Raw genomic sequence first — 25,100 nt, forward strand, 5'->3', positions numbered from 1 at the left:
CATGTTCCTCCAAACAATGAAGGTTTCCTAATCACGAGCTGAATAATGGCCAACGAGTGCCTGGGACATAACAAACTCTAAGCAGCAGCATTTAGTGGCACTGTTACAAACATCGAACAAGACACTCACATTGACCAAGGAATGATTGTCTACCCTGATATCCCCTCCCCTTTTCCCTGCCATAAAAAAACAACATCATTTGTAATTACTTACCTTCTGCCTTGACGATAAGTTGAATTTTTGCAGCCTTTGTCCCATATGGGTAAGTAGCAAAACTGCACTCATACTGCCCGCTGAGGGAGATGGTAACATTTCTCAAGTGCAGAGCCCACTGCTGGCATTCAGATGAGGAGTTTAAGTCAGGAAAACACATGGTCTCATTAATGTCCCAGTTGCAGCACTTCCTGGTGCTGAATGACACGGAAAAGTTGGAACAGGTCTCAAGAAATTCGAAGTAATGGGTGCCCAAAGTGGGGTGATGAACAGCTATTCTGGACAGACGGTTGTCATCGGTCTTGGACCACTGTGCCTGTACTATGTAGGTGGACTGTGGTTTGGGGAAGGTGCACAGCAGGGTCACGTCGGTACCTGGCAAAGCGTGGACCACCTCTGTGTGTGCAATGACATCTCCAGCTTGGCCTTAAAAGCAAACAGGACAGTTTTCAGCACAAGAAATATTTAAGCAAAGCTTTCTTCTAAGCTGCCTTAGAAATGATTTGGTGCCTTAGCCCCAGATAACTCTGAAGGCTCACGCCTACAGCTGCAACAACCCTCTTTCAAGTAAATCTCCTGATTTACAGCTGAGAGATGCTACAGATCTCTGCTGGCTGCAGAGGGGGGCCTGGAGGGCAAACCAGCACTTGCCCGAACGAGGGTGGGGAGCTCCCATCGCTCTCACAGTGAAGTGCAACAGAGCTCTGAGAGGCCCCGTGAAAATGGAAACCTTTCAAGTGACATAAATGAAGCAGAAGCTGGGACCATTCATTCCCCAGCTCTGTTTTGCAAGAACAAATGAGGCATCCCTGCTGGCTGGTACTGCCTTGTGCGGCCGCCCCTGCCCATTCCCACTCCTGTGGCGCTTCAGCAGGAAGCCATTCTTTCACCTCTGTGCTGTTAAATGGCTCCTGCATGGCCTGAACTGCTGCCCGCTTCAGTGTCAGAGGGAGCAGCCCCGCTATGAGTGGCTTCTTCCCGAACTAATTTCATAAAGCACGTTGGCAGTCCTCAGTGTGCCATAGAAAGGAGTAATGGATCGGTGAAATGAAGGGGCTTTCAACACGAGCCTCCGCTGCTTGTTTGCTGCTGTGCTGCTGTAAGATTGATTTCTCTCCCTTCCTCCCTCCTGTGCACAAGAGGCTTGCAGTTCCTAAACCCCGTGTGCAGGGCACTGACAAGCTTGAGGAGATCGGGAATTCAGGGATGGGGGCAGTCGTGGTGAGCCAGGTGCTGTCTCACCCACAGAGCCAGACACAACCAGCCCTTTCTCCAAAAAAAGTGCAAAAATAAATTTGTACAGATGTCCTCAAGTACAGACTTGTCGCTGAATTTTACCCTCCCTGTGTTTCAAAACACCACTGTACATTTCCTCAGAGGACCTGTGCCGCATCCCACCATGAGTCCCCAGCACGGCCAGCACCTGCTGCTCCCCGTGCGTGCCTGTGGAAAGCAGGTGCCAACTTCTTGCCTTCACCACTGGCTTGGTCTTTAGCAGGGAAGAAAATAGGAGCAGGTTCCCACCTCCCTGCAGAGCCAGCTGAGGTTTGTGACACAACTACTGAAGAGTGACATGAGCACACAGGGAATATGTGCATGGAAAGCAAAGCTACCCCCTGCTCAGGGCAAATTTTCCATTCCTTTTTTGTCCCTGTGCATGTGCCATTCAACTTCTAATTCACTTTCACGAGATGGGAACAGATAGGAAGGTAGAGAAGAATAAGCCTGATATGGATATGAGCTGTGAGAACAAATTACAGAAAACTGTCTTTGTAAGACCGAGGAGCTTATTATAGCAAATGCTCATTAATTTCACTGGAAGTTTTGCATCAGTAAAGTTAACTAAAATGCAATCAGACTAGCAGGCAAGAGACACCCAGCAAGTTATCTGTCGTACTTTGGACTGATGCTGTATTAGGTCAAAGGACCGTGTAAAGAAGGCCCACCAAATTATTTGAATATTTTATAAAAGGTGAAAAAGTTATATATAAAGAATCTTTTATTATTATTATTGTTTATTAGTAGTCTAACACGTTAGGTTATTTTAAGTAAAACCATTTCACACGAAAGTTTCTAACTTCATATTAGCATCTCAATATAATTAATCTAGTTTTATTCTAACTTCATTTTTCCAACTAAATGCTATCCATTGTCCCATACTTGCATTCCCAGACATTTACGTGTCTGACCTCCACAAAGGGGCTGGTGGTGGCCACTTTCACCTTTAAGTGGCCTTCACCTTTCAGTGAAGGTTTCATTCTCGGGGAAAAAAGCAGCAGTCCTACTTTTCTCTAAACAGCTTTGCATTGAACTTGCTTGCATGTCTTGAGGCTTCTATTTTGTTGTTTGCATTTGGGGACTTTTATTTTCTACAAAAACTCCTATGAACTATTTTCCTGTCTTTTAAAACCAATCTGTCTCACTGACATGGAAAATACGAACAGCCTATACTGGATATCGAGACGCATTTTTTCGTGCCAGTCAAATGCATGAACCATCATTTTTCTGTTCTTAATCAGAACAAAGGCTCAACACACAAAATTCTGCTTCCTAGCTGGCAATAAGTGCTCCTGCATTCAGGTTCGTCAGCCTGTTGGGGGCAGAGGGGCTTGTGAGCATTATCAGGCTTTTCAAGCCTTTTAAGTGGCACATAGGGCTGGACGGGGGAAAAGGAAGAGTCTACTTAAAGGGTTGCAGCTGTACAACATCCTTGCCTTTAAGTGTTTTGGTTCTTTCTCTCTCCCTGCACACGCAGGTAAGTGTGTGACAAGGAGACTTTTATTTGCTCTTTGAAAGCACACTTTGACTTTTTGCTGACTGGGGATGAGCACACATTGTGCTAAACACAAGTGAGATGGTCTCAGTGACTATTTTGGTGAAAATGGGTTAGACATTCTGAATAAATGACTCTGTTCATCAGCACAGACCACTTACTACTCCCTATTAGCTGCACAATATTACCAAGGTTATTAGAAAGTTGTCACAAAACAGAACATCATTGCCGGTAGTTACAGCTTGCTCTAGAGAGACCTATTAACAAGGTTTTCACCCTCTGTCTGAAAATGCCACCCTCCCCAGCACCCTGCTCTGCGAGCCAAGCGCGGGCATCCCGCTGCCACGCTTACCTGCAGCGCTGCGTGCAGACAGCAAGCAAAGGACGAGGAGGAACCATCTTCCCATCTTGTCTTGACAAAGCTCGGTTAAATACTTCGGAGCTCTCTTGGCCTTTTCCTGGCACTTTCTCAGAAAAGGAAGTCAAAACGGCCTGCCCCGCGCAGACAGGCAGATGTGCAGCACGGTCGCGCTCATCGCTCTAGCACGACTTCAAAGAAATGCTTCATTAAACGTGAAAGCCTCAGTTTCCTGTCTGAGCAATAAAATTAGTACACGTTGTGAAACCTTTATGCTGAAAACACCGCTTACACCGTAAGCCCCTGATGAAGACTGTATTTTTTCCCTCTGTCTTTTCAGATGAAGTCAAAGTAAATATTTTACTGGTTTACGCTCTCCCTTGAAAACCTGGCAGGTATCTAAGGCTGGATATATGGTTTATAACATATGAAAATGTTGCTTTTTCTTTCCCTCACTTCATTTCCTTCATGTTCTTCCCAAATAACTCAGATACACAATTTTCATAGTCTCTATTCTCACTGCCTTAAAAAAAAACACAAACACACGAAACAACAACAACAACAAAAAATACCACAAACAAAAACCACCATCACCGCCAGCAAAATAAAAAAAACCAGTCCCCCTAAAATAAACCAGAGCAAGCCAAGAGTTTTCCGGGTTCACTTTTTTGGGCAGAGGAGAGCGCTGATGGGTTTCCGTGGGGCAGAGGATCCCAGCACTGCAGGTGATAGCATCACCTGGTGTGGCTGATCCTCCGCCACTCACCCAGTTCAGCTGGTAGCTTTTTAGGAAGAAAACAGATTGAAGGGCTTCCTTATCACACTTCATCCACTGAAGGCAGCCCTCCTGCCAGGGCAGGGGCAGTTCAGCAGGGAAGGCGACTGGCCTGGATGGCACCACCCCGTAGACGGGTGCCTCTGCCCACCCCAGGAGGCTGGCCCATCCTTGCGTGGCTCAAGTCCTGGTGTTTCTTTCCTGACAGCGTTTCTGTGGGTATTGGGGCCTTTGTCAGCCCCTTGTTTTATGTCAGCCCTCCCTGGTGCTTGGGCAATGCCTCCAAAATTGTCAGCCACCACCTCCAATTTTATTCCAAATACTTTTCTGTTTCCTTCCCAACTATCAACTTTTGCCGGCCATGGATCTCTCTGTGGTTCCAGCATGCAGGGCAAAAAGCTCAGGGAAAAAAAGACAGAGAGTGCTTGCTGGTCATTTCCCCATTTTACACACTACTGGATGTTAACAACATTTATACCACTTCCCTAATTTTTGCACGTGCGATCCTTTGGTAGCACGTTTAAGCAAGCTGAGGTCCTCCAGCTGGAAGAGCTGCTAGAGCTGGCCAGGACACCGAGAGGCTTCCAGGCACGTGTCTAAGGGGACAGATGCTGCTGCACTCTTCTGTTTGCATTTGTTTTATTCCCCTATCTGAGAACATGCATTAAAAGTGGTTGTGGAAAACGTGCTGGATGCCTGGCTTACTGCTAGGGGAATACTATCTGGGGATGAAATCTCAGCTTGTTATGCAGAAGCATGACAGAGAAATGCATGCCCGTGAAGTCCCGAAGTTGAGGATGAGCAGAATATTCAAAGCCATCGTATTTGCAGCCACAAAAAGGAATAAAAATGTTAAAGGTATATGTTCTGGTTTCCAGTTCAGATAAGAGACCACAAAGAACCCAGATATTATTTTCAGAGGCTGGACTCCAAGCAAATTGGACTTGAATCTAGAATTTGGACTTGCAGCCATGAGTGGAGTTACCTTACCTTCTCCTGCTCATCAGTTCATGCAAGATTTGTGCCATTTTGTGTAACTTTCAGGGAAAACAAATTTCAGATGGCCCTTTTGTTGATCTGAAACATGCACCACAGTTCTACAAGGCAGCTCAAGTGCCACGTGGTATATTCAATAGCCACAGAAATCCCTGAGCAGCTTCTTTGTGTTACTAGCTCACTATGTCTTGCCCTTTGAATTTGTTCCCCCTTCCCTTAAATGATATCCTGAAAATACACTGCTGCCATGTCACACGGGGCTGGCTGAAGGCAGCCACCCAGCATAGTTGCCGAGCTTAGCAAGGAAAGAAAGAAACGAAGGACGCCTCCCATCCCCATGGATTTTTTCGTCGGCAGGCCACGAGGTCCCACTCACAGCAAAGCAAATTATTGTGAGTGAAGCTCTGCCTGGGTAGGAGGCACACCTTGGTAGGTGATCTGTGTTCTACAGCATTTTCTGTTGGGCTGGACCTGGCTGGTCCACGTCGGTGCCAGCTCCCCAGGGGGAGGCAGCAGCGGGGGACCCCTGGGTGCAGTGCCTGGCAGCTCTGCCCGCTGCTCAAGGACGCCTCTGCTGCCTCATACAGCATCAAGTTTTTTTCCTTTGGGTGGCGGGGGGTGACAGTGGGGGGTCCTCTAATTATTTTCTGCAGATCTGTTCACCGCTGGCGGAGGCATTTAAATGCTACATATGTCTCTTTCCACGGCAATCACCTCTATTATGCATCAAGTTCACAAAAACCTCAACTGCAATACCTTTCTTCTGCCTCAATTGCGGTAAGCTGCACCTAAGGAAGAAGTAGAGCTGCAGTTAGTCCCACGGAAAGAGAAATCTTGAACTCCAGAGACAAATTCAATTATTCACAAAGAGAGCCTTCTCAGAAATGCTAGTGTGCGAGCTATTCCTGCCAGAGGCGAGGATGATTACCCTTGCAGACTAGTGTCCTCTAAACATTGCTTAAAGAAAGTGCTGCTCCCCAGTGAAAAAGAAGCAGAGGCTTTGAAGCTGGAATTTCATTAAAGAGCCAGCTAACCTCCCAGCTTCACCTGACGCTTCGCACAAAAGCTCCCTCTTTGTCATTGCGTTTTGGTTTTGGGGCCTCTTTGAACACCATGACGGTGACTGCAGCTGGCAGGCGGTTTCCACGTGGCACCGAGGACTTCTTCGGTGCCCCCTTCCCACCCCAGACTCTTGTGCCTCTTGCCTGCATGATGCACTGTCCCCTCTACATGGAGGGGAGAAGAGGAGAGGGGGGTTCTTGCTGTTTCCTTCTTCCTCTCCTCCTCCTCCTCCCTGCCGTCTGCATGCTGTATCTGACATAACGCAGCCCTACTTCCAGCCGGGGTGTTTAAGCGGCATGGCAAACACAAACACCTCCTCAGTAGGGATTTTTCCAGCCTAAAGTTTCAAGACTTGGTCAGACTGTTCATCCCTTCTGCCTGACAGCTCAGAGAGGGGAAAGCAAACCAGCCCAGCCCAGCCCTGTCTGCATGCCTGCACCACTGTGGTCCGTGCTGGCGGCGGGGGGTGCATCCTCTGCCTCTCCAGGCGCCGGGTGCAGCAGGATTGCAGGCACGCCTCTCTATGAACGTGTCATTTGCCACGGCATCCTGTAGACATTTCAGGGCCAGATCCAACCAGGCAATGGCTCTTTAATTACGCCTCTTGCTCATCCTGCCAGTAACTGTTGCTTTCTTCCCTGCATCAGCTGGGAACTTGCTTTTGTATGGCCTCACTCAAGGCTGTGAGTCAAAATGAATGGATAGGCAAAGAATACAGCCCTTAAATCCTCACTGCTTGCTGTCCACGGGAAAAAAAATCTCTTTATGACTGGTGTTTACAGAGCCTTTCAGATAAAGCCATAAGGTGCCTTTTGGGGGAAATCATAGGGAACTCTTTTCTTGGGCTGAGCTCCTCTGGGTGCGCTCCTCCGGCTCTCTATTTCTGTGACCAATACCTGGATATAAGAAAGGGACTGCAAAAATGGGCACCAACGTTTCTAACTAGTAGGCCTAGTTCACATTTCAGAGAAAACGAGGGTAAGTTTGGGAATAAATTGAAGACAACAAGCTCCCTCACCTTCTCTGTCATTCCAGCCACAGATCCCTGTGGTCCTCTACCATTTAATGCCCTTTTACTGATCAATGATGGTCAGCCACTCTAAACTGCTGAAAATTGCATTGTGCAAAGCACAACTTACTGGAAAAAGAGTATATAAGAAAAAATAACAACAGAGCCAACCAGCAAAACAAAACAAATACAAAGCACGTTGACTCAACAGCTATTCACCAATGAAAAACCACTGTGTGGTAGCCAGCCAGATGCCCAAAAAATTAAAGACTGTATGGAGTCATTATTTTTAAAATGACATGCAAGGCACATGTGAGACCAGCCCTGCTTTCTTTAGTTGCTTTCTCTTTTCCAGCTACAGGACAAACCGTGTTTTCCCCCCATTTTGCACAGCATCTGCTAAGGTTTTTCACTTGTATATCTCATCCTCACAATTCTGTAAGAAAATTAACCTAAATAGGTGGATAGCTGTGTAACAAAATGTAACAGCACCCATAGCTTTAGAAAGGCGTTTGTTAGGCAAGGGTAACCTACTACCAGTGCTGGAAAATATCTGCTCATGTCAGAATACAAGCCTGAGCTTTCCGCGATGCCTCCCAGAAGGGCTGTCGTCTCCTGGTCGCTCTGGCAGGACCTTCAGAGATGGTGTTTGGAGCAGCAGTTTGTCTCTTGCCAGCAAGAGACAATAGGACCCTGCATGAGAAAGGGCTTCTGTAAACTTTACCTTCGGGTCTTCGTGAAAGAGGGAGTTATTTAGACAAAGAACAGACCACTCACGCAGAAACAAGAAGTGCTGTGGACCTGGAGGGGGTACACACCTCATTATATTGTGCAGACTGCTTCTGCTGGATTTTGTTCCCAGATTAATTTAAATTCCTCCATGCTATTGTATGCAAATACCATCTCGCAGACCCACAGCCGCCTCGCCAAAGCTAAACACAGCAGCCTGGTTAGAATTCACCACTGAAGAAATACATCAAACAGAAAAGATTAAAGGTGCGAAAGTTAAGTTCAGATACAGTAGAGGTGACAATCTGAGGGAAGGAGCTGCCTTTTCATTACACACAAAAAAATAAATAATAATTTACAGCAATAAAAGGCCAGATTACAGCGACATTGAGAACCATAACCTGGATTTTTTTGATAGAATACTACGAAAGCCTGAGACGTTAATGCATTTGTTTGCACACAAGTAGCTTTGTAGCCCTATAAATACCTTTCAGGCTATCACGTTGTCAGAAACAAACACAGAGAAGTGACATCTCTCCTGTCACATCCGTCATCAATTAAATTGTCCACCACAGCCCAACTCTATATCTCTTTGGAAATGGCACAAATGAAAGAAGCAGAGATTGTTTTTCATGTCAGGGCTGCAGAGAAGGGGCTGCACCACAGTGGAGCCCGAGCTTGGACTCCTGGGGTGCTTTAGCTCAGAGCACTGTGGGGCAGGAGGCCTCACCCGAGCCCTGGAAAGAGGGAAAGAAGGCAATTCGGAGGTGAGTGCACCTTATACAAAGGCAGCATGGGGCAGGTGCATTCCTCAATTTAAGCATGTCAACGGGGTTAACAGCCTGCAGTTAAATGGGTTGAATCTAGCACGCGAATAGCTAGAAGCTGAAAATGAGAATGGGAAACTTCTGGGGTATTTTTTCATAATGATATTTTCCAGGCCATCATCGCAGCAACATTTAGCTACTTCAGATGTGGATCCTCTTGGTTCACTCCGTGCTCAGAGGCATAATGTGAGCCTGCCCTAAGGAGCCCGCGAGGACTTGTTAGTGCAGCAACGTGCGCTGCACACCAATCTCCTCCCAGGGCACTCCTTGGCCAAGTAGCTGAAGCAAAGGAAGAGGAAATAAGATAGTTTTCAACAGATAACACTCGTCTCAGTATAAGTTCCTAAAGTCTCTACCACCACTAAAATGATCAGAGATTTCTAACTCCTGTTTGCTTGTTTGGTTAGTTTGTATGGGTATTTGTATTTCATTACCCACATGATATAAATGCTCAGCTTCTGGCTGAGTCTGTCACCTCCTGAAACAATACCAGAAAGGATCTGTACTGCTTCACCTGTTTCCAATAAAACACCATGTCCAACTTGTGGTGGTTTAAAGGAGTCATGAATCAAAGGTTTGCTGTCCAAAGCAAAGGAGGAAGGGAGAATCATGCCATGAAAATCATTCCCAACTGCCACCAGGCCTGGAGGTGTGATGGTGAAGCAGGAGCAGGTTGGCAGTCACCTCCTGCACCCCTCTCCCTCTCCCAGGAGCGTGCTCCTGGCCTCCCGCCGTGCTTGCACCCTGTGGCTGGATGCTGCTCTTCCTCCTCCGACACGAGGCTGTGCACTGACTGCTGCACGACTGGCTGGGTTTAACAGCATTGCTGATGGCAATGAAATCATCCGAGACCTCTACCAGAGCAGTTAAATTCTATTTTGCATGATTGCCTCCATTTTTGACGCTGAACACGCAGCAGCTCAGAATGTTTAAGGGCAGTGACCGAGATGATGGGTGGCACCTGGACGCTTCCAGAGCACATCTCCCAAAAAGAGTACCACTGTGCAACAGGGGAAGCTGCTTTTGTTCCGCAAGCCTTGTCTCCCAAAAGGCTGAAGACACCTTCTGCCTCTCGGAAAATCAATGGTTCAGTAAATTAATTTCAGCCTGCTACTGTAATTGGATTATAAAAAGCAGCGTCTTGCAAGACTTAAGGAAAGTCAGTAAGCTGGAGAGTTGCGCTGTGACTGAGCACAAATCAAATACCTCTAACGGTATTTGACATTTTAATTGCAAATCAGGAAAAACTCCCTCATTACAGAAGCAGAGCAAGTTGGCTCGTTGTGAATCAGACTCTCCAGAGGACACTTCCCCGCCCTGCGCCCTGCTTGGCGGCATAGCAGCCGGAGCAGCAAGCATCATGCAAACGAAGGCAGCCGCAGCCATCACCAGTCATCCCTTCTCCCTTCCAAATTGCACTGTCTCACATGGTGTGTTTCTCTAACAGATGTGGCTGCATGGCAAAGAGCTCATCAAGGAGGAAAAAAAAAGCCCGCCACAGAGTTGCACAAAACTGAACAAAAACAAGGCACCGAAAAAGAACCTACCAAGTTCAGAAGTGATTTGTGTGTATGAGTGCTGGCTCAGAATCATTTCAGGCTCATTTCAGTGATTTAACTGAATACTCCAGAGACCTGTTTGGCTTGCAGTGTTTCTGCAAAGTCTTGGCTCTGGTCTTTCAGGATGCAAGAGAAAGTATTGGGGCTGAGGAGCGGAGCAGCTGGCCAGCTGCTCAGAGCACAGGTACAATTTTAGAAGTCTGATTTAATATCTTGCTCTACTAGTGACGCTCCTGGCTAAATGGGAAATAAAACTAATCTGCCCTTATTAGATTTGGGCTGTAATCTCATATCACCCTCAGATATTGGACTTCCCTCGCAGCCTTCCTGCTTTGCACTGGATCTAATTCCCAGGAAGCAGAAGAGGTTAAGGTGGATGATAAAAGAAATCTAAGTTCAAAGAAAATTCGTATATAGTTCAGTGGTTTGAACAGCAAAGAGACTTATTAACCTGCGTATGAAATAAAAAGGGAAAAAAAACGTTTATGGATGTGGTCCGTTTGCCCAGAATAAATGCTTAGTTATACCAACGTGGATGCAGCCTGTGTTTGAAAACACTTAGTACAATAAATGTATTAAATTACATCCCAGGGAGAGCTGCCCACTGTTCCTGATCACAAAAAGTACATGCCTAGATTTATGGGATCACCGCCTACATTGTATACTCATTGACCCCAGGAAATAAGTAGTGTTTATTTATCTATTTATTTATTTTCATTTTAGGGAAGCAATCTGCCATTTCAAAATGAACCATGGGCAATACTGAACAAAGCAAGTACATTAGCTATCTTATACTTAAAATTGTTATGTAGAAGATAACAATTAGAACAGCAGTAGCTCACGTAGACAGGTGGTTCTCCTAGCAAGGAGCTCCCCAGGTGTAGAGTTACCTCTGTAAGACCATGTCTCCCACCAGCTCTTTGAAGACAGAGATGACCTCCTGTTTTGTTTGGTGGTTTAACACCCCCACGCCAATTCTCAGAAAAACTTTCACCAGCCATCATCTGTACGGACAGACGAGTTCCCTGCTGACAGCAACAGTACCACAAACAACTCTTTCTTAGGTTCTGGAGCGTGCCTAAGAGCTCAAGATCTTTTTGTTTTGCATTTTCCAGGAAGAAGGGTCTAGCAACCCATATTCAAGCACCATGAAGAAGACTATATATTTTTTTCCTTGTTCCTCATGCCATGTACTTTGTGTTTGGGAAACTGCCAAGTCTGCCTCAGGAGGTTGTTATTGTGCTCCAAGAGACCAAAATCAATCAATCAATCCGTGGCTTGGCAGCACTGGAACAGAAGATTAGGGCTCTCAGAGCAGATTATAAACACAACCCCTTCAATTAACTTCTCCGGGATGGGCTAGAGGTGGTTAGATCCTCACTAAGTCAATTAATAACAAAGATGGTCAATATGCTTTTTTTTTTTTTGCCTTTTTTTTTTTTAATGTCAGATCTCATTAATCTCATGTGTAAAGCTATAAACCCAGAGACAGGTGAAGGTAGGGGGCTGCTGTCCTGCCCACTGGGGTGCCAGGGACAAGCTGCAACCACAGGAGAAGGTTTGTCACAGGTCCTACTTCGCACATCACCACTAATGCTCTCAGTTTGGAGCAGGGAGAAGTGTGGCACCTCTAATACCACATTTCACAGACAAATGGTCTCTCAAGCAAGGATATTCAACAAGCAGTCACAGCCCCCGCCTTTTGCACAAAGAGCCAGTCTAAGGAAGCATTTTGTGCCTACTTGCTCTAAGCCTCAACCCCATAACTCTCAGTTCATAGAATCATAGAATCATAGAATATCCTGAGTTGGAAGGGACCCTTAAGGATCATCAAGTCCAACTCTTGATACCGCACAGGTCTACCCAAAAGTTCAGACCATGTGACTAAGTGCACAGTCCAATCTCTTCTTAAATTCAGACAGGCTCGGTGCAGTGACCACTTCCCTGGGGAGCCTGTTCCAGTGTGCAACCACCCTCTCTGTGAAGAACCCCCTCCTGATGTTGAGCCTAAATTTCCCCTGCCTCAGCTTAACCCTGTTCCCGCGGGTCCTGTCACTGGTGTTAATGGAGAAAAGGTCTCCTGCCTCTCGACACCCCCTTACGAGGAAGTTGTAGACTGTGATGAGGTCTCCCCTCAGCCTCTTCTTCTCCAGGCTGAACAGGCCCAGTGACCTCAGCCGTTCCTCGTACGTCTTCCCCTCCAGGCCTTTCACCATCTTCGTAGCCCTCCTCTGTACACTCTCCAACAGTTTCATGTCCTTTTTATACTGTGGTGCCCAGAACTGCACACAGTACTCGAGGTGAGGCCGCACCAGCGCAGAGTAGAGCGGGACAATCACCTCCCTTGACCTACTAGCGATGCCGTGCTTGATGCACCCCAGGACACGGCTCGCCCTCCTGGCCGCCAGGGCACACTGCTGGCTCATATTCAACTTGCTGTCTACCACGACCCCCAGATCCCTCTCTTCTAGGCTGCTCTCCAGCGTCTCATCGCCCAGTCTGTACGTGCAGCCAGGGTTTCCCCGTCCCAGGTGCAGGACCCGGCACTTGCTTTTGTTAAACTTCATGCGGTTGGTGATCGCCCAGCTCTCCAATCTGTCCAGATCCCTCTGCAAGGCCTTTCCACCCTCATTCGAGTCCACAACTCCTCCAAGTTTGGTGTCATCAGCAAACTTGCTCAAAATACCTTCTATTCCTACATCCAGATCGTTTATAAAAATATTGAAAAGTACCGGCCCTAAAATGGAGCCTTGAGGGACCCCACTGGTGACCGCCCGCCAGCCTGACGCAGCCCCATTTACCATAACCCTTTGGGCCCTTTTTATTCATTTTAAGTGAATTGTTTTCTGGGCCTGAAAAGCTTATAGTTACACAATTATTTTTTTTTGCTGCTGGAAAGCAGGCACCAAAAACTTGGTCTGAAATTGCTCTGACAACTTAGCCCTGATATAGTTTTTTTCTGTCAACATGCTCATCATCCTCAGAAAGCCCTTCCATAAAACCTCGTTGCATTTTTAACAACTCAACTCCCCATCTCCTTCCGGACCTTTTCAGGACTTAGTCTTAAAATGGTGGTGGCTATAATCGGAGAAATGCATCACATCTTACTGCGGAAACCAGTTACTTGTCAAGAGGATGGAAACTAAGTATGCAAATCAGTCTTTGTGGGTCTCAGGCCCAGCACGTAAAGGCCAGTTTCTCCTACTGTTATGTGCCACGGCCGTGAGGCAACTTCCTCACCTGAGCTATGGGATCAACCTCTCTACTTGAAAAACGGAGGCATTCAGGGCTCTGTGAAAGGCAGGAGAAAAAAGCCCTTAACATCGCCTGTAGGTAGAATTCCCCTACAGTAGTTCAAAGGAAGGAAGCTGAGCTGTGACCCAGAAAGGCTGAAATGAGCTGTAACCCTCTCCACTCTGTGACACAGCATTATAGCCACGTTCTCTGCTCAGCGGTAATTTATTACAACTTCTTCCTGTCTGAACAACGTCGACGTGGGGCCAAACAAGCAGTAACCTTGGCAGGCACCGCCCTGCACTGTTCTGGTGAATAATTAAAATGATGCCAGGCAAGGGTCTGACTTAACCTTTTGTCAGGCTCCCATAGGACCTATAGTGTCACTTCACACCAGATACAGCACTACTCCATGAAAAGAGCTCCAAATTGCTTCCCTGTGAATGGCTAGCAGGTGGGACTGGCTCCCTCCCCACGCTCTGGTGGCCAGTGCACTTGGTGCAGCCTGACAAACAGCTGGGAAGTGGCTGGAGATGCCCTGATGCTCTCTAGCAAAGGAAGAAGTCTTGTCAGCAACCAGTGCAGTACGTGACTGGCCAGGAGTGATGACTGCTGAGGACCGAAAGCGATACTTGCATTCATTCTAGAAAAATAGTTGTTGCTGCTCTGTGTGACCACCAGTGCAAATACACGATTAAAGCATCTCTAGTTTGCAGCGCCTCCAAATGCATTCAAGTCAGACTCTCTTATCTAGGGCATAAATAGCATTTATAAATGCTGAATCTTATTCTAACTTTAGGTATTATTGCAGGTGAAAATCAGATTATTTGTACTTTGGCAACCTGTTCTGCACATGTTGTCATATGATGAAGATTTATATGTGCATCTCTAATGCCAAATCAAGCTCCTTTTCCCAGTGAAAAAGTAATTGGTACAACTTGACAATGGAAAAATACAGTAAGCATTTTTTTGGGAAAAGGTAATCTATCTCACTTCATTCATCTTTTCAGTCTCTGGCCCTGATTTAGCACCTTTTTTTTTTTTTTTTTTTTTTTTTTTTTTGTCTGCTCAGCACCCCCAGCTTTGCAGGATTTGGCATCTGATGCACATGACTAGAATGCCCATCTTACACTGATGTCTGCTACCAGTAATAACATTTTCTTCTTTCACACAACTCTTTCTTCCGCTTTCTTTATATAGGCTAAGGTAGCACTACCCAGACCACCAGAAAAGCAGGAAGCCTAATTATTGGAGCTGTGCAACTGAAATGATGGAGTTTCTTAAGACTACAACTGAGATAAGAAGCTGCCTAATAAATTAAAAGGCAGGATGCCTGTAGTCCATCAGAGGAGTAATCGAAGACTGGATAAGACACTTGGGGTGCTTTAACACAAGGCTGTGCAGACTTGTAGAAGCCCAATTACAGCATCTCAATTTAAACAGAATAAATTGAAGACAGCTGATGGTGAAGAGAATGAAAGCTGAGCACTTGGCAGAAGGCAGTGATTGACAAGGAAATGCATAGCTCCCTCTGTAAAGAACATTTTTAATTTATATAAAAGGACAAGTTAAGTCCAGTCTTCAGAGAGGAATTTCTACACCAAGTGCAATGCTACATTTGATATTTTTCAGCCATTCTACTTGAATGAAGTGAGTTGGGGGTGACAAATACAGTACTGAAACATGTTTGTGCTTAAAGACAGCTTAGTAAATTAGGATTCCTGGCTGGGGAACAGGAGGAGGCTGAAGGGGCAAGGACAGCCTGCTGAACACTCATTATCGCTAGCTGGTGATTTACACTGGACAGCCTTGGCAGGGCTCATCAAAGCACCGCTGTGCTGGTGGTGACCAGTGGGAGAGGAGGCTGCTGGCGAGAAAGCAGCAGGCGTGGCTGCATATTGGTGCTGGGAAAGTCCAGCTTTCTGACAAACAAAGTTTGAAGAATTCACAAGTAGACAGGCGGCACAGATCTAACACTTTATCTATGATAGCTTCCACTGTAGCTCTTTCCAGAAAATGTAGTCAGGGCCACCCATTTTTTTTTTCCTAAGATAAGAAGTAACCTAGAAAAATGTGTTTTGTTTTTTTTGTTTTGTTTTGTTTTTGCTATTTCTCTACATGTATGTATTTTATCACAAGACCTCTAGTGGTACAGAAAAGATCTTGAACTAAAACCAAAATTCCTCCCCCTGGCTTCCCATAATCTCTGTTATACTTACAGGGCTGCATCAAACTCCTGGGATGTCTAATATGACGATGGGGGAAACAACATGACCCCAAGCATCATGTCCAGCTTCCATCCTAGCCCTCAATGTCCCCACAAATTGCTCCCCAGCTTTATCTTCAAAGTCATGTTTGAACTTTTACCCTCTCAGCTAAGGTTAAAACATATACTGCCTGTAACATGTTACCACACTGTAAACATTTTCTCAAAGAAATAAACTCTTTGAAGGCCCCATAGATATCTTAAGGCCAGCATAAACTGAACCTGCGTGGCTCAGCATGCCCCTTGGCACCCCTCCAGCCCTCCTGTTTCTAATCAGCACCTAAACAAGGTGCTAATGGGCAAGGTGAGTGTTTCTGGGGGTTAAACTTTTTTGCAGCTCCTGATGCCATTTCTCCACAATTAAAAGCAAATGTCTCAAAGGTGCTTAAATCCTTGTTTGCTTCTAAGACAACTGCGCTTCTTGGAATGATAGGGTAAAATCTTTCAACAAAGCTCATATTGCTGTTTCTCTTTCATTTGCAGGTTCTCCAGAGGTTTAGCGATTGCTATTCTTCAAGTGAAATAATGTTAAATAAACAAACAAACAAAACACACATAAATGAGAAATATTTTACTTCAGGACAGGTAGAGTCATTAATAATAGCAACACTGAAATGTATGTTAATTAGATTTTTAGCAAACATTTTCAGCAAAAGGGACACAACACTCTGCTGCAGCCCAAGTCATTAACACTGAAGTTTTTATATTTAAAATAGAGGCTTGGCTAAGAGGTATTTTGTCTGGCTGTAGCTTGTCCCAGCACCCCAGCAGGGCCATCAGCTGGCTGCTCCAGCAGTTCTGTTCATGCTGGTGACACTCTCTGAGCTGGGGATAGGCTGAGACGGGTTGCCTGGCTTTATGTTTGTTTCTCCAATTAATTCTTTCGTGCTCACCTTGTCCTATATTGTTTTAAGAGCCAGTCAGTGCCTCGCTGCTCATTACTGTATAGCAACCTCCTACCATTTTCAAAACTCTCCATCTTCCATCCTTGGCATTCACTGAGGAGGCCTGAGGAGTAATTCATAGAAACTGGATTTTTAATTATTATTCTTGGTTCCTTACAAAGATGGTTTTGCTTTCCAGTTCCTCCAAGCTAGGATATTTTAGCATGGGAAGCTTGTTTAAAAGTTCCTTCTTTGCATACAGCTTACAGCAAAATCAGCCTAGCTGGACTTCAGCTCAGCTTTCTCTAAGCCCACCTGAGGAAGTCCAGATGCTCCTGAATGACACAAACCAAGCTGAGTTATTTTATTACCATTCATCCTATTATCAAGCACTGTTCTCAAACCAAAATCTACAGAACATAAATCTGGCAAAACCTCCATGCCCTCGGTGCTTTGCAGAGAAATGATGGCCTGTCAGGGAAGTGATGGCTTGCTGTACTCTGCACTGGTGTGGTCTCACTTCAAGCACCAAGTGCAGTTTGGGCTGCCACAATATAAAAAAGACAATAAACTATTAGTGTCCAAAGGAGGGCTACAAAATGGTCAGATATCTAGAGGGGAAGATGTCTGAGGAGTGGCTGAGGCCCCTTGGTTTGTTCAGCCCAGAGCAGAGCAGGCTGAGGGGAGGCCTCATGGCGGCCTGCAGCTCCCTCACGAGGGGAGCGGAGGGGCAGGCGCTGAGCTCTGCTCTCTGGGGACAGCGACAGGACCCGAGGGAACGGCATGGAGCTGGGACAGGGGAGGGTCAGGCTGGGTGTCAGGGAAAGGTTCTGCACCCAGAGGGTGGTCGGGCACTGGGACAGGCTCCCCAGGGCAGTGGTCACGGCACCGAGCCTGAGGGAGTTCAAGAAGCTTTTGAACAATGCTCTCAGACATACGGTCTGATATTTGGGTAGTCCTGTGTGGAGCCAGAAGTTGGACTCAGTGACCCTTGTGGGTCCCTTCCAGCTCAGGATATTCAGTGATTCTATGATTCTAATTATCACCAGACTCTCATGCCAGGAAGCAGCAGCAAGATAGATAGGTAACCCCATGAGTGCCCACTGCCCTATCCATAGAGACTCCCCAAAATTTCAAGCCCTCTGGGATGGTGTCATGTCACCAGAGGAGGAGCACCCATCTGAAAGCAAAGCACAACAAGAACTCATGGTGACACAGGCTGGCAGCCATGTGCCACTGCAAGCCTCATGTCTGTCTTGAAACAACTCGCACTGGTGGATATATGCTCAGTAAGGTCTGTCAAAGAAAGGGAAAAAAGGCTTGAACCAAATGCCCTTTCCAATCCCAGCAGCATACCCTCACAGGCTCAGCCTGGCAGTAGCAGGGACTGTGTGTTAGAAAATGAAACATGAAAAAATAATCCTACACTGCTTTCGCAGGTGGGCTGGCTCCCTGCCTCAGGCAGCAGCACTGCGATAGGATCAGTGTTAGGGGCAGCAGCAGCAATGGGGCAGGAGCAGGGACACCCCACATCCCACAGGCCTCAGGGGAGGCATGGCTGCTGCAGCAGGCTGCTGACACTGTGAGCTGGGGAGATGGGGTAAAAAATAAAGCAAAAGCACCCATAAATAACCTCTTGGAAATCAGGCCAGCAGTTTCTTCACAGACACAAAAAATCAAAACACATCTTGCAGAAAAGCCTTCCCCATCCCTCCCTCAAGACCGACCTGCCGGCTGAGCACAGACTGTCTCTAAGCTTAAGGTTCCCTGATCCTTGTGGCTTTTCAGCCACAGGCTTTTTGCACCATCATCCTTTGTGTGGACCTTTGTCCAAAGCAGGTATGTCTGCCTGTCCTGCAGCAGAAGTTGCCCTTCCCCTTTCTGTTTTATCAGGTTTCTGGCAGGTCCCATCTCTGAGCCCATCGGTTATTTTCTTCCCACCTGTCATTTAGCAGTCACCTCTGCTAGCTCTGCAGACCTAGCAACAATGCATTTTAAACAGGCTTAAAATTCAAATTGACTTGAATTATCCCTAGGTACTTTACCCATAAACCACCAAGGAAAGAGCATTAGGCTGCCCAGAAGTCACCAAAGGCAAGAAACAAAGCCGCCCTGAGCACACAGGACCAAGTTCCTTGGCACTCACCTCTGCAATCGCTTTTAGTCCAGCAATTCACCTTAAAGCAGGCGAAGAGCAGAATGTCATCCGCATCAATGACTGCTAATGCATTTTGCAATGTATTTGATTTTAATATCAGAATATTACATTTTCCAGTACCAAGAGATAATAGGCAAAACACAAGGGTTTCCATGGGACATGGGTGTATTTTGTCTTTTATATTTGTGCTGTGCTTTGCTTTGGTGGTACAATATGCTTATATGCCATTACCATAAATTCAATTGTTTGCAAATTCTCTCTCAATTTTCCATCCTCTGGCAATAAAACTACATTTAGAAAGGGCTGTCTTTAGCAATTGCTTGCCATCCTTTTATTGATGGATTCTCTGAACATCTCATTGCACTTTTATTCTATTATCCTTTTAATGGTTTTTCATTTCCTTCAACATAGACAGCCACAGTTTTTCCCAAGGAATGTTTTTACCACAATGGGTGCCGTTTCTCCTCTCCATCTGAGGGGTATGGAGGGAGGGGGGACATTTTTCTTTTCATGAATTCATTTGTGAGATGAACTCTGCTTGTATATACAAAATATTTGGTGCCTTGAAGAGTCTTATTCTGAAAGAATATTCCTTATTTTTCCTCCCAAATATATTGGTACTATGCATTGAAACAGACCTTTAAAATTCTTATTGCATTAAACTGTAGGTGTTGCCTGTTTAAACATATGTTTTGTTTAACAAACTGAATAATTTATATTGACAATTATTTCAGCCTGCTTTAGTTTACTAAATTTAGCCAAAGATATTGTAATTAGTGGTAAAATTGTGTGAAACTTGGAGAATTATTAATATTTATGTTTAATTTCAACATCTCTCATGTCATCTGGTTGCCCAAATGAGATGTACACCTGTTCCTTAGAAACAAGGTGGTCTACAGATCTCAGAGAAAAGGGAATATCTTTCACAAGGATAGCTGATATAGTTGGAAAAAGCTAGCAAGAATCAGGCACGCTCTTGAGAGCAGAAGACCTCTGGTACACAGTGTAAAGCTATGAACACTTTTCATTACAGTACTTTAAACTTCTAGAAATATAATTACAGCAGGCAAACCTCAGTTTCCTTATTCTCAGCTTATGTATTTTATTAAGTCAACTTCTCCTGTTGTTTAATAAATAGTCTAATAATTTCTGGAGAAGTGGTTATCTGCTCCTTCTGTGCTTTCAACAAAACCCCACACTCTGAAGGTATAGTTTTACTTAATGAATCAATTTAACATTCATCTCCATTAATACCAACATCGATCTTTTCATGACAGCACAGACATCTTAATACTGTTTTGCTGGTCTTGCACAGAGATGGCTTTGGAACATTCAGACAAAATGCATCTGTGCTCCATTCACATATATACATGATGTGTACTTCATCAGGAGGCTCTGTCCATGCACAGTACTCCAAAACTTTCAGCATAAGGAACTTCTGTAAAGTAACAGAGGAATTATTCAAGGCATTTTCAGGATAAACCTGCCTTACTAAATGCAGCTTAAAGAAGTTCTTTTCCAACCCAGTGAGGTACCATGAACTTCCACCCCGGTTAGCTCCCAGGCATGCCGGACAGATGAGATTTCCCTTCAGGTCCACGGGAACCTCAGGCACAGTTGGATGGTGCCATCAGCCTCCAAGGGACTTGTGCAGTGCAGCCAGATGTTGGTAGGTTTCCACCACACAGGGTTTAGAGAGAGCAAGTCCTGCCCATTAGAAGGGCACATTGCCCAAAATGTACAGCACAACTCACAAAGAATTGTCTCCTTAAACCCCAAGTAGAAACAAGTATGAATTAAATCTGGTATATTGAAGAGGTACAGTGAAATACTGGACATCAAAAATAAACAATTAAAGCGAAAGTAGGCAATTAAATCATCTTAACTGATCACCGGTTTGATCCAATAAAGTTTGAATTTTGGATTAAAAAAACATCCACATGACTGAAACTAGAAGTAACCATCAAAATAAATCTCTTTTTGCTGCATATATTTGCATGTCTTGTTTGAGGATTTTTTTATTATTATTATTTTTTCGTGTCATTGAAATACACAGTTAAGGCACACACTAGATATCTTCTTCAAAAGTTTTCATAAAAAACAGCTGGAGGCTGAATAATTGTCCCCAGCATTGTGGTTAAAAAAAAGGAAAAGAAAAAAGAAAAGAAAAAACTAACCAACTCCAAGAAACACATATCACAAGGAGAACTAAAATAACAGAATAAAAGGGAAACAACAACAACAACAAACACAACAAGCCAAAAATATCTCATTTTACTGCTTTTTCTAACTCACAACAAAATGGCCTCGCATTTCATGCATTCCAGGGGGCTGCTGTGCATGCCTAGCAGAGGGACGTGCTCGGCCCTGCCACCACTTGCTCTGAACAGTGATGGGGTGAACTGAAGCTTCTGCTAAAAAAGGAAATATATTCTTACCAGGAAATGGTAGGATAATGGTAAAACTTAACCTGTCTGGTTTGAAGTCAACTCTTTGTCTTCTGCGGGGCAAGGCGGGTTTTATTAGCAGACATGGGCATTTTGGAACCATTTAGAAGATGAGTTCTTTTACTGGACAGTCCTGCAAGACATGGACCACCTCTACCCACCTTAGCCTCAAACTGCACAGAAAATGACTGAAACCCAAGAAACTGAATCTGCAAAGAGCTAATAATTTTTCAAAGACTGGACTCCCACAGGATCAGAAGTTTCTGTCTGACCACAGACAAACCTCTTTATTTTCTTTTCACTGTTCTGCAGCTGAGAAAATCATCATCTTGTCATGAATTTACAGATCATTTTGTTCATGCAACAAAAGAAAAAACCCGAGAAGCACGATCTCTTTGTTTGAGCTCAATCATTTATTCTGCTCAATACCAGCCTAGTCTGAAATTAAATATTTTCTTCTTCTCCACCTAAATAAAATGTGATCCAACATATTATGCAGTTCTAATCTATTTTGGCCAGCTACATTTTTATGCTGATAAGGGAAAATTAATTTAACCATATATGCACAGGAAAACCATCACATTGTGCATGGAAGATAAAATCACAGAAGGCATTTGGCTTGTGAATGCAGCTTCCAGCAGAATGTTCATTTCCAATTGCATTTTCCCCCCAATAGATTCTTAATTTGCCTTGTTCTATATGGTTTTGAGTTATCATTTTGTATGGCAATAAAAATCAGTGAAGCAGCAAAAGCTTACAGGCCTGTACCTAGGTTTGATTTATATAATGGATGGCACAATATTGCTGGTCTTCATAATTGAAATTCATTCAGCTCCTGCTGTTTATAATGCACTTTTAAAGTACTTTGTGTATTTATTGATAAACAATCATTTTATTTGCAATAGTACTGGAAAAATAAAGGTGTCACCTTCATTTTCTTATTCTGTATATGCTTTATATTTATGAAACTTAAATTGTAGAGCTGTGTAAAACCTGCTTATTACTATCAGCTTCTGCTTCATAGCCTTAAAGTAGACTCATAGTTCCTTACAAAGCACAAGTGGTTAATAAAAGCAGGCTGTGGCAAAAAGTCAGAATTTTAAATCTTGAAATAGCACTCATTGATAAGTAAAAAAATCTGAGCAATGGTTAAAATTCAACAGCTGACCCGAACATGTCCCATATAGCTTAGGTTCTCCTACAGTAAGAAAGCTGCAGCTCCAGCCACTTTCCTGAAGTTCAATGTTCCCCTAATCAGGGAAAAACCAATCAAAATGTCCATTTTGGAGACATTGCCAGTAAGGATTTTTTAATAGCATTTGTTTAAACAAAACAATCAAGTTTTCACTCAAAAAATTTGTAACTGTCTCTTGCACAAACTTAATCAGGTGTCTTAATCCTACTGTCAGAAAAAAATCACATACTTTTATTTATTTCTCCCCTTCTTTAGAAATGCTACATGCTATATTTATGCCTCTGAAGGCATCATTTAAAAAACATATTTTCGCCTTTATTTTTCCCTTTTCCTTGTGGCACAATTTAACAAAATCTTATTTTCCATAAAAGCTGCATCAGTTCTGGTGAGGGTCATTAGACTGACAGCTTTGAGGTAAAGAATTTTTCATTTACCCCACAAGAAAGCACAGTGTAAAAAGCAGAAAAGCAATAACGTGCCTGTATGCTATCCCTGAATGAACCACTCCTGCAAATTGGTCAGAGAGTAAATATCATCTCGGGGCCCTTCTCAGTTCATGACATCTCTCTCGGAGTGCTCACAAGGATCAATAGCATTTCCTGTACAATGAGAATTCAATAATGTGTCCCTTTCTATAAAGGATGCATTTGTCTCCAAAAAAACTTATTTCACACCGGCCAAATATAAGTCACTGAAAGGTTATCGCTTTAATTTACTTCCCAATTGGCCTTGTATATTACAACTCCCATTTTCCAAAATGTAGCATTCTACCGCACCAAAACCTGGATTTACTGCGTGAAGGTTTTACTACATGGTCGAAAAGCCAACTGATTTATTGGCTTTTATTCCATGGCTTCAACTGGCACTCTTTTAAGAGATTCAGATTCCTCAGCCCAGCATCTGGACCTGGCAGCCTCCTGCATGGTTGCCCTCACCTTGGGCTCTGCAATCACAGCTTCCAATGCATTCTGCTTCTCAGCAAAAGGCAAGGATAGATTAGATGGAAATTAGTACCTTTGGTGCCTAGAAACAGTACTGACACACAATGCAAGGTGAAGGTGAAGAAAACTGTGTCCTTCGCTCCTTATTCGTGTTTCTTGTTTGGAGCAGAGCTGGTGGTGAGAGGAGAGGAGTATTCCCTCTCCATAGCGATTAACCTTATCTCTCAAAAGCATCAAGTGAAGGATTGAAAATGAACACATGCCTTTAAACTGGACCATTTGCAGTGCTAGATGCAGGTTCTCTCTTATACTGCTTCCTGGGGACAAAAAAATAATAATAATAATACAAAAAAATCTTTAAGATCCCTTTTTCACCAAGAAACCTAGATAGTGACTCTACTATCCTAATATTTCTTGCTGGAAATGTTCCACCCATGCAAGACAGGTGCCCGAATGAGTTATTGCAGCTTGGGCTCTCTTCACATCCTCTGTCCAAACCTCCTCTCCTTCTAGCAAGAAGGATTGGATTGATTTATGGTGTTCAAAAGCCATTCCTGACAGATATAGAGTCATTGGTATTGGCACACAGTGCTATTTCAAATGGACCTTACTATTTTTGCTCTTTTAAACATAGCAGGCAATTGGATTTACGGTCTCCTATGAGGTGACTTCAGCTGTTACGCTCACAAGTGTACACAGACTACACTCCTTGCTTATTTGCCTTTGATTTCTTGTCATTGAGCAAAAGATTTAGGAGGTATGTGGGGGACTGATTGATGCAGCAGGGCACCACATTACTGTTTTCAGGTACCAGGTCCCTCTCTCGGCTCCTGGTGTTTGTGTGCGTTGTGTCCTGCTGATTTTTCATGTTGTTTGACTGCAGGAAGTGGTGCCAGGGCCTCCCCTCCACACTGGCCTTTGGCTGCAGTGATGCTCCAAGGGCAATGAAAGCCCCCAAACATCTGAGAGCTGGATGCCAAGAGGAGAAATTCCCAAGACAAGAAAACCTCAGGAATAAGCTGCTCTGAGAGCAGTGCTGCTCCAGCACTGGCAAGCAGCCACCGCAAATCCCTCAGTCATGGTGTACATTTATGACTCAGGGAGCTGCAGGGATGGTGAGGTGAGGAAACCAAAAATATGTTGGGGAGAAGAATCTGGGGGAGATAGCTGTGGCCTGGTGGTTCTCCTCGCAGTGGCAGGGTGTACCCACCACAAGCAAGAGATACAGGTTTGCTCTACCATTTCAATTTGGTCTATGAGATGTCCGAGCCAAGGCTGGGTAAGCCCATCTATTTCCTAGCTAACAAAGTCTGGAAAACAAAAATTCCCCAGTTCACCCAGCTCACTAACAAGGGGGGGAGTGGGGGTGGGGGGTGGGGGAGTGGGACTGGGGAAGAAAAAATAAGTTTTGATTCTCATAAAGAAAACTATCCATTTAGAACATTTTTAAAAATAAAAGAAGCTAGAGCTTAAAGTGGTGAATGGTAATGTCCTTTTTCACGTACTGAACTTTAACATTTCAGTAGTACCACTATTTTCCTTTTCCAGATTATACTAAAAGCTGAATTTCTCAAGTACTTTGGTCATCTTTAAATTACTTGGACTGTTCAAACATTCATTTGGATCTTCTTATGAATCTTTTTCTAACTTTTGATGACAAAAAATAGCTTTTCT

The 25,100-nt window shown here is 44.5% G+C and overlaps 1 protein-coding gene across 3 annotated transcripts in view; it reads right to left on the reverse strand.

Annotated features, from left to right (window-relative positions):
* Nucleotides 1-24,766, reverse strand: part of CD96 (CD96 molecule) — a 47,203-nt gene extending 22,437 nt beyond the window's left edge. The window contains exons 1-4 of one of the 3 annotated variants that reach the window (XM_080579516.1): nt 15,755-24,766; nt 7,762-7,879; nt 3,339-5,903; nt 214-639 (exon numbers count right to left, since the gene is read on the reverse strand). In XM_080579516.1, coding sequence (XP_080435642.1) covers nt 214-639; nt 3,339-3,393 — 481 coding nt within the window. In that variant the 5' untranslated portion in view covers nt 3,394-5,903; nt 7,762-7,879; nt 15,755-24,766. Of the gene's footprint in view, nt 1-213; nt 640-3,338; nt 5,904-7,761; nt 7,880-8,004; nt 8,145-11,191; nt 12,074-15,754 lie in introns of those variants that run through there. The other 2 variants (XM_080579517.1, XM_080579515.1) reach the window with 2 other exon arrangements.
* Between the last annotated feature and the right edge of the window lie 334 nt (nt 24,767-25,100).

Source organism: Anser brachyrhynchus (genome assembly GCF_964034855.1).
Source record: "Anser brachyrhynchus genome assembly, chromosome: 1".
Classification (NCBI taxonomy): domain Eukaryota; kingdom Metazoa; phylum Chordata; class Aves; order Anseriformes; family Anatidae; genus Anser; species Anser brachyrhynchus.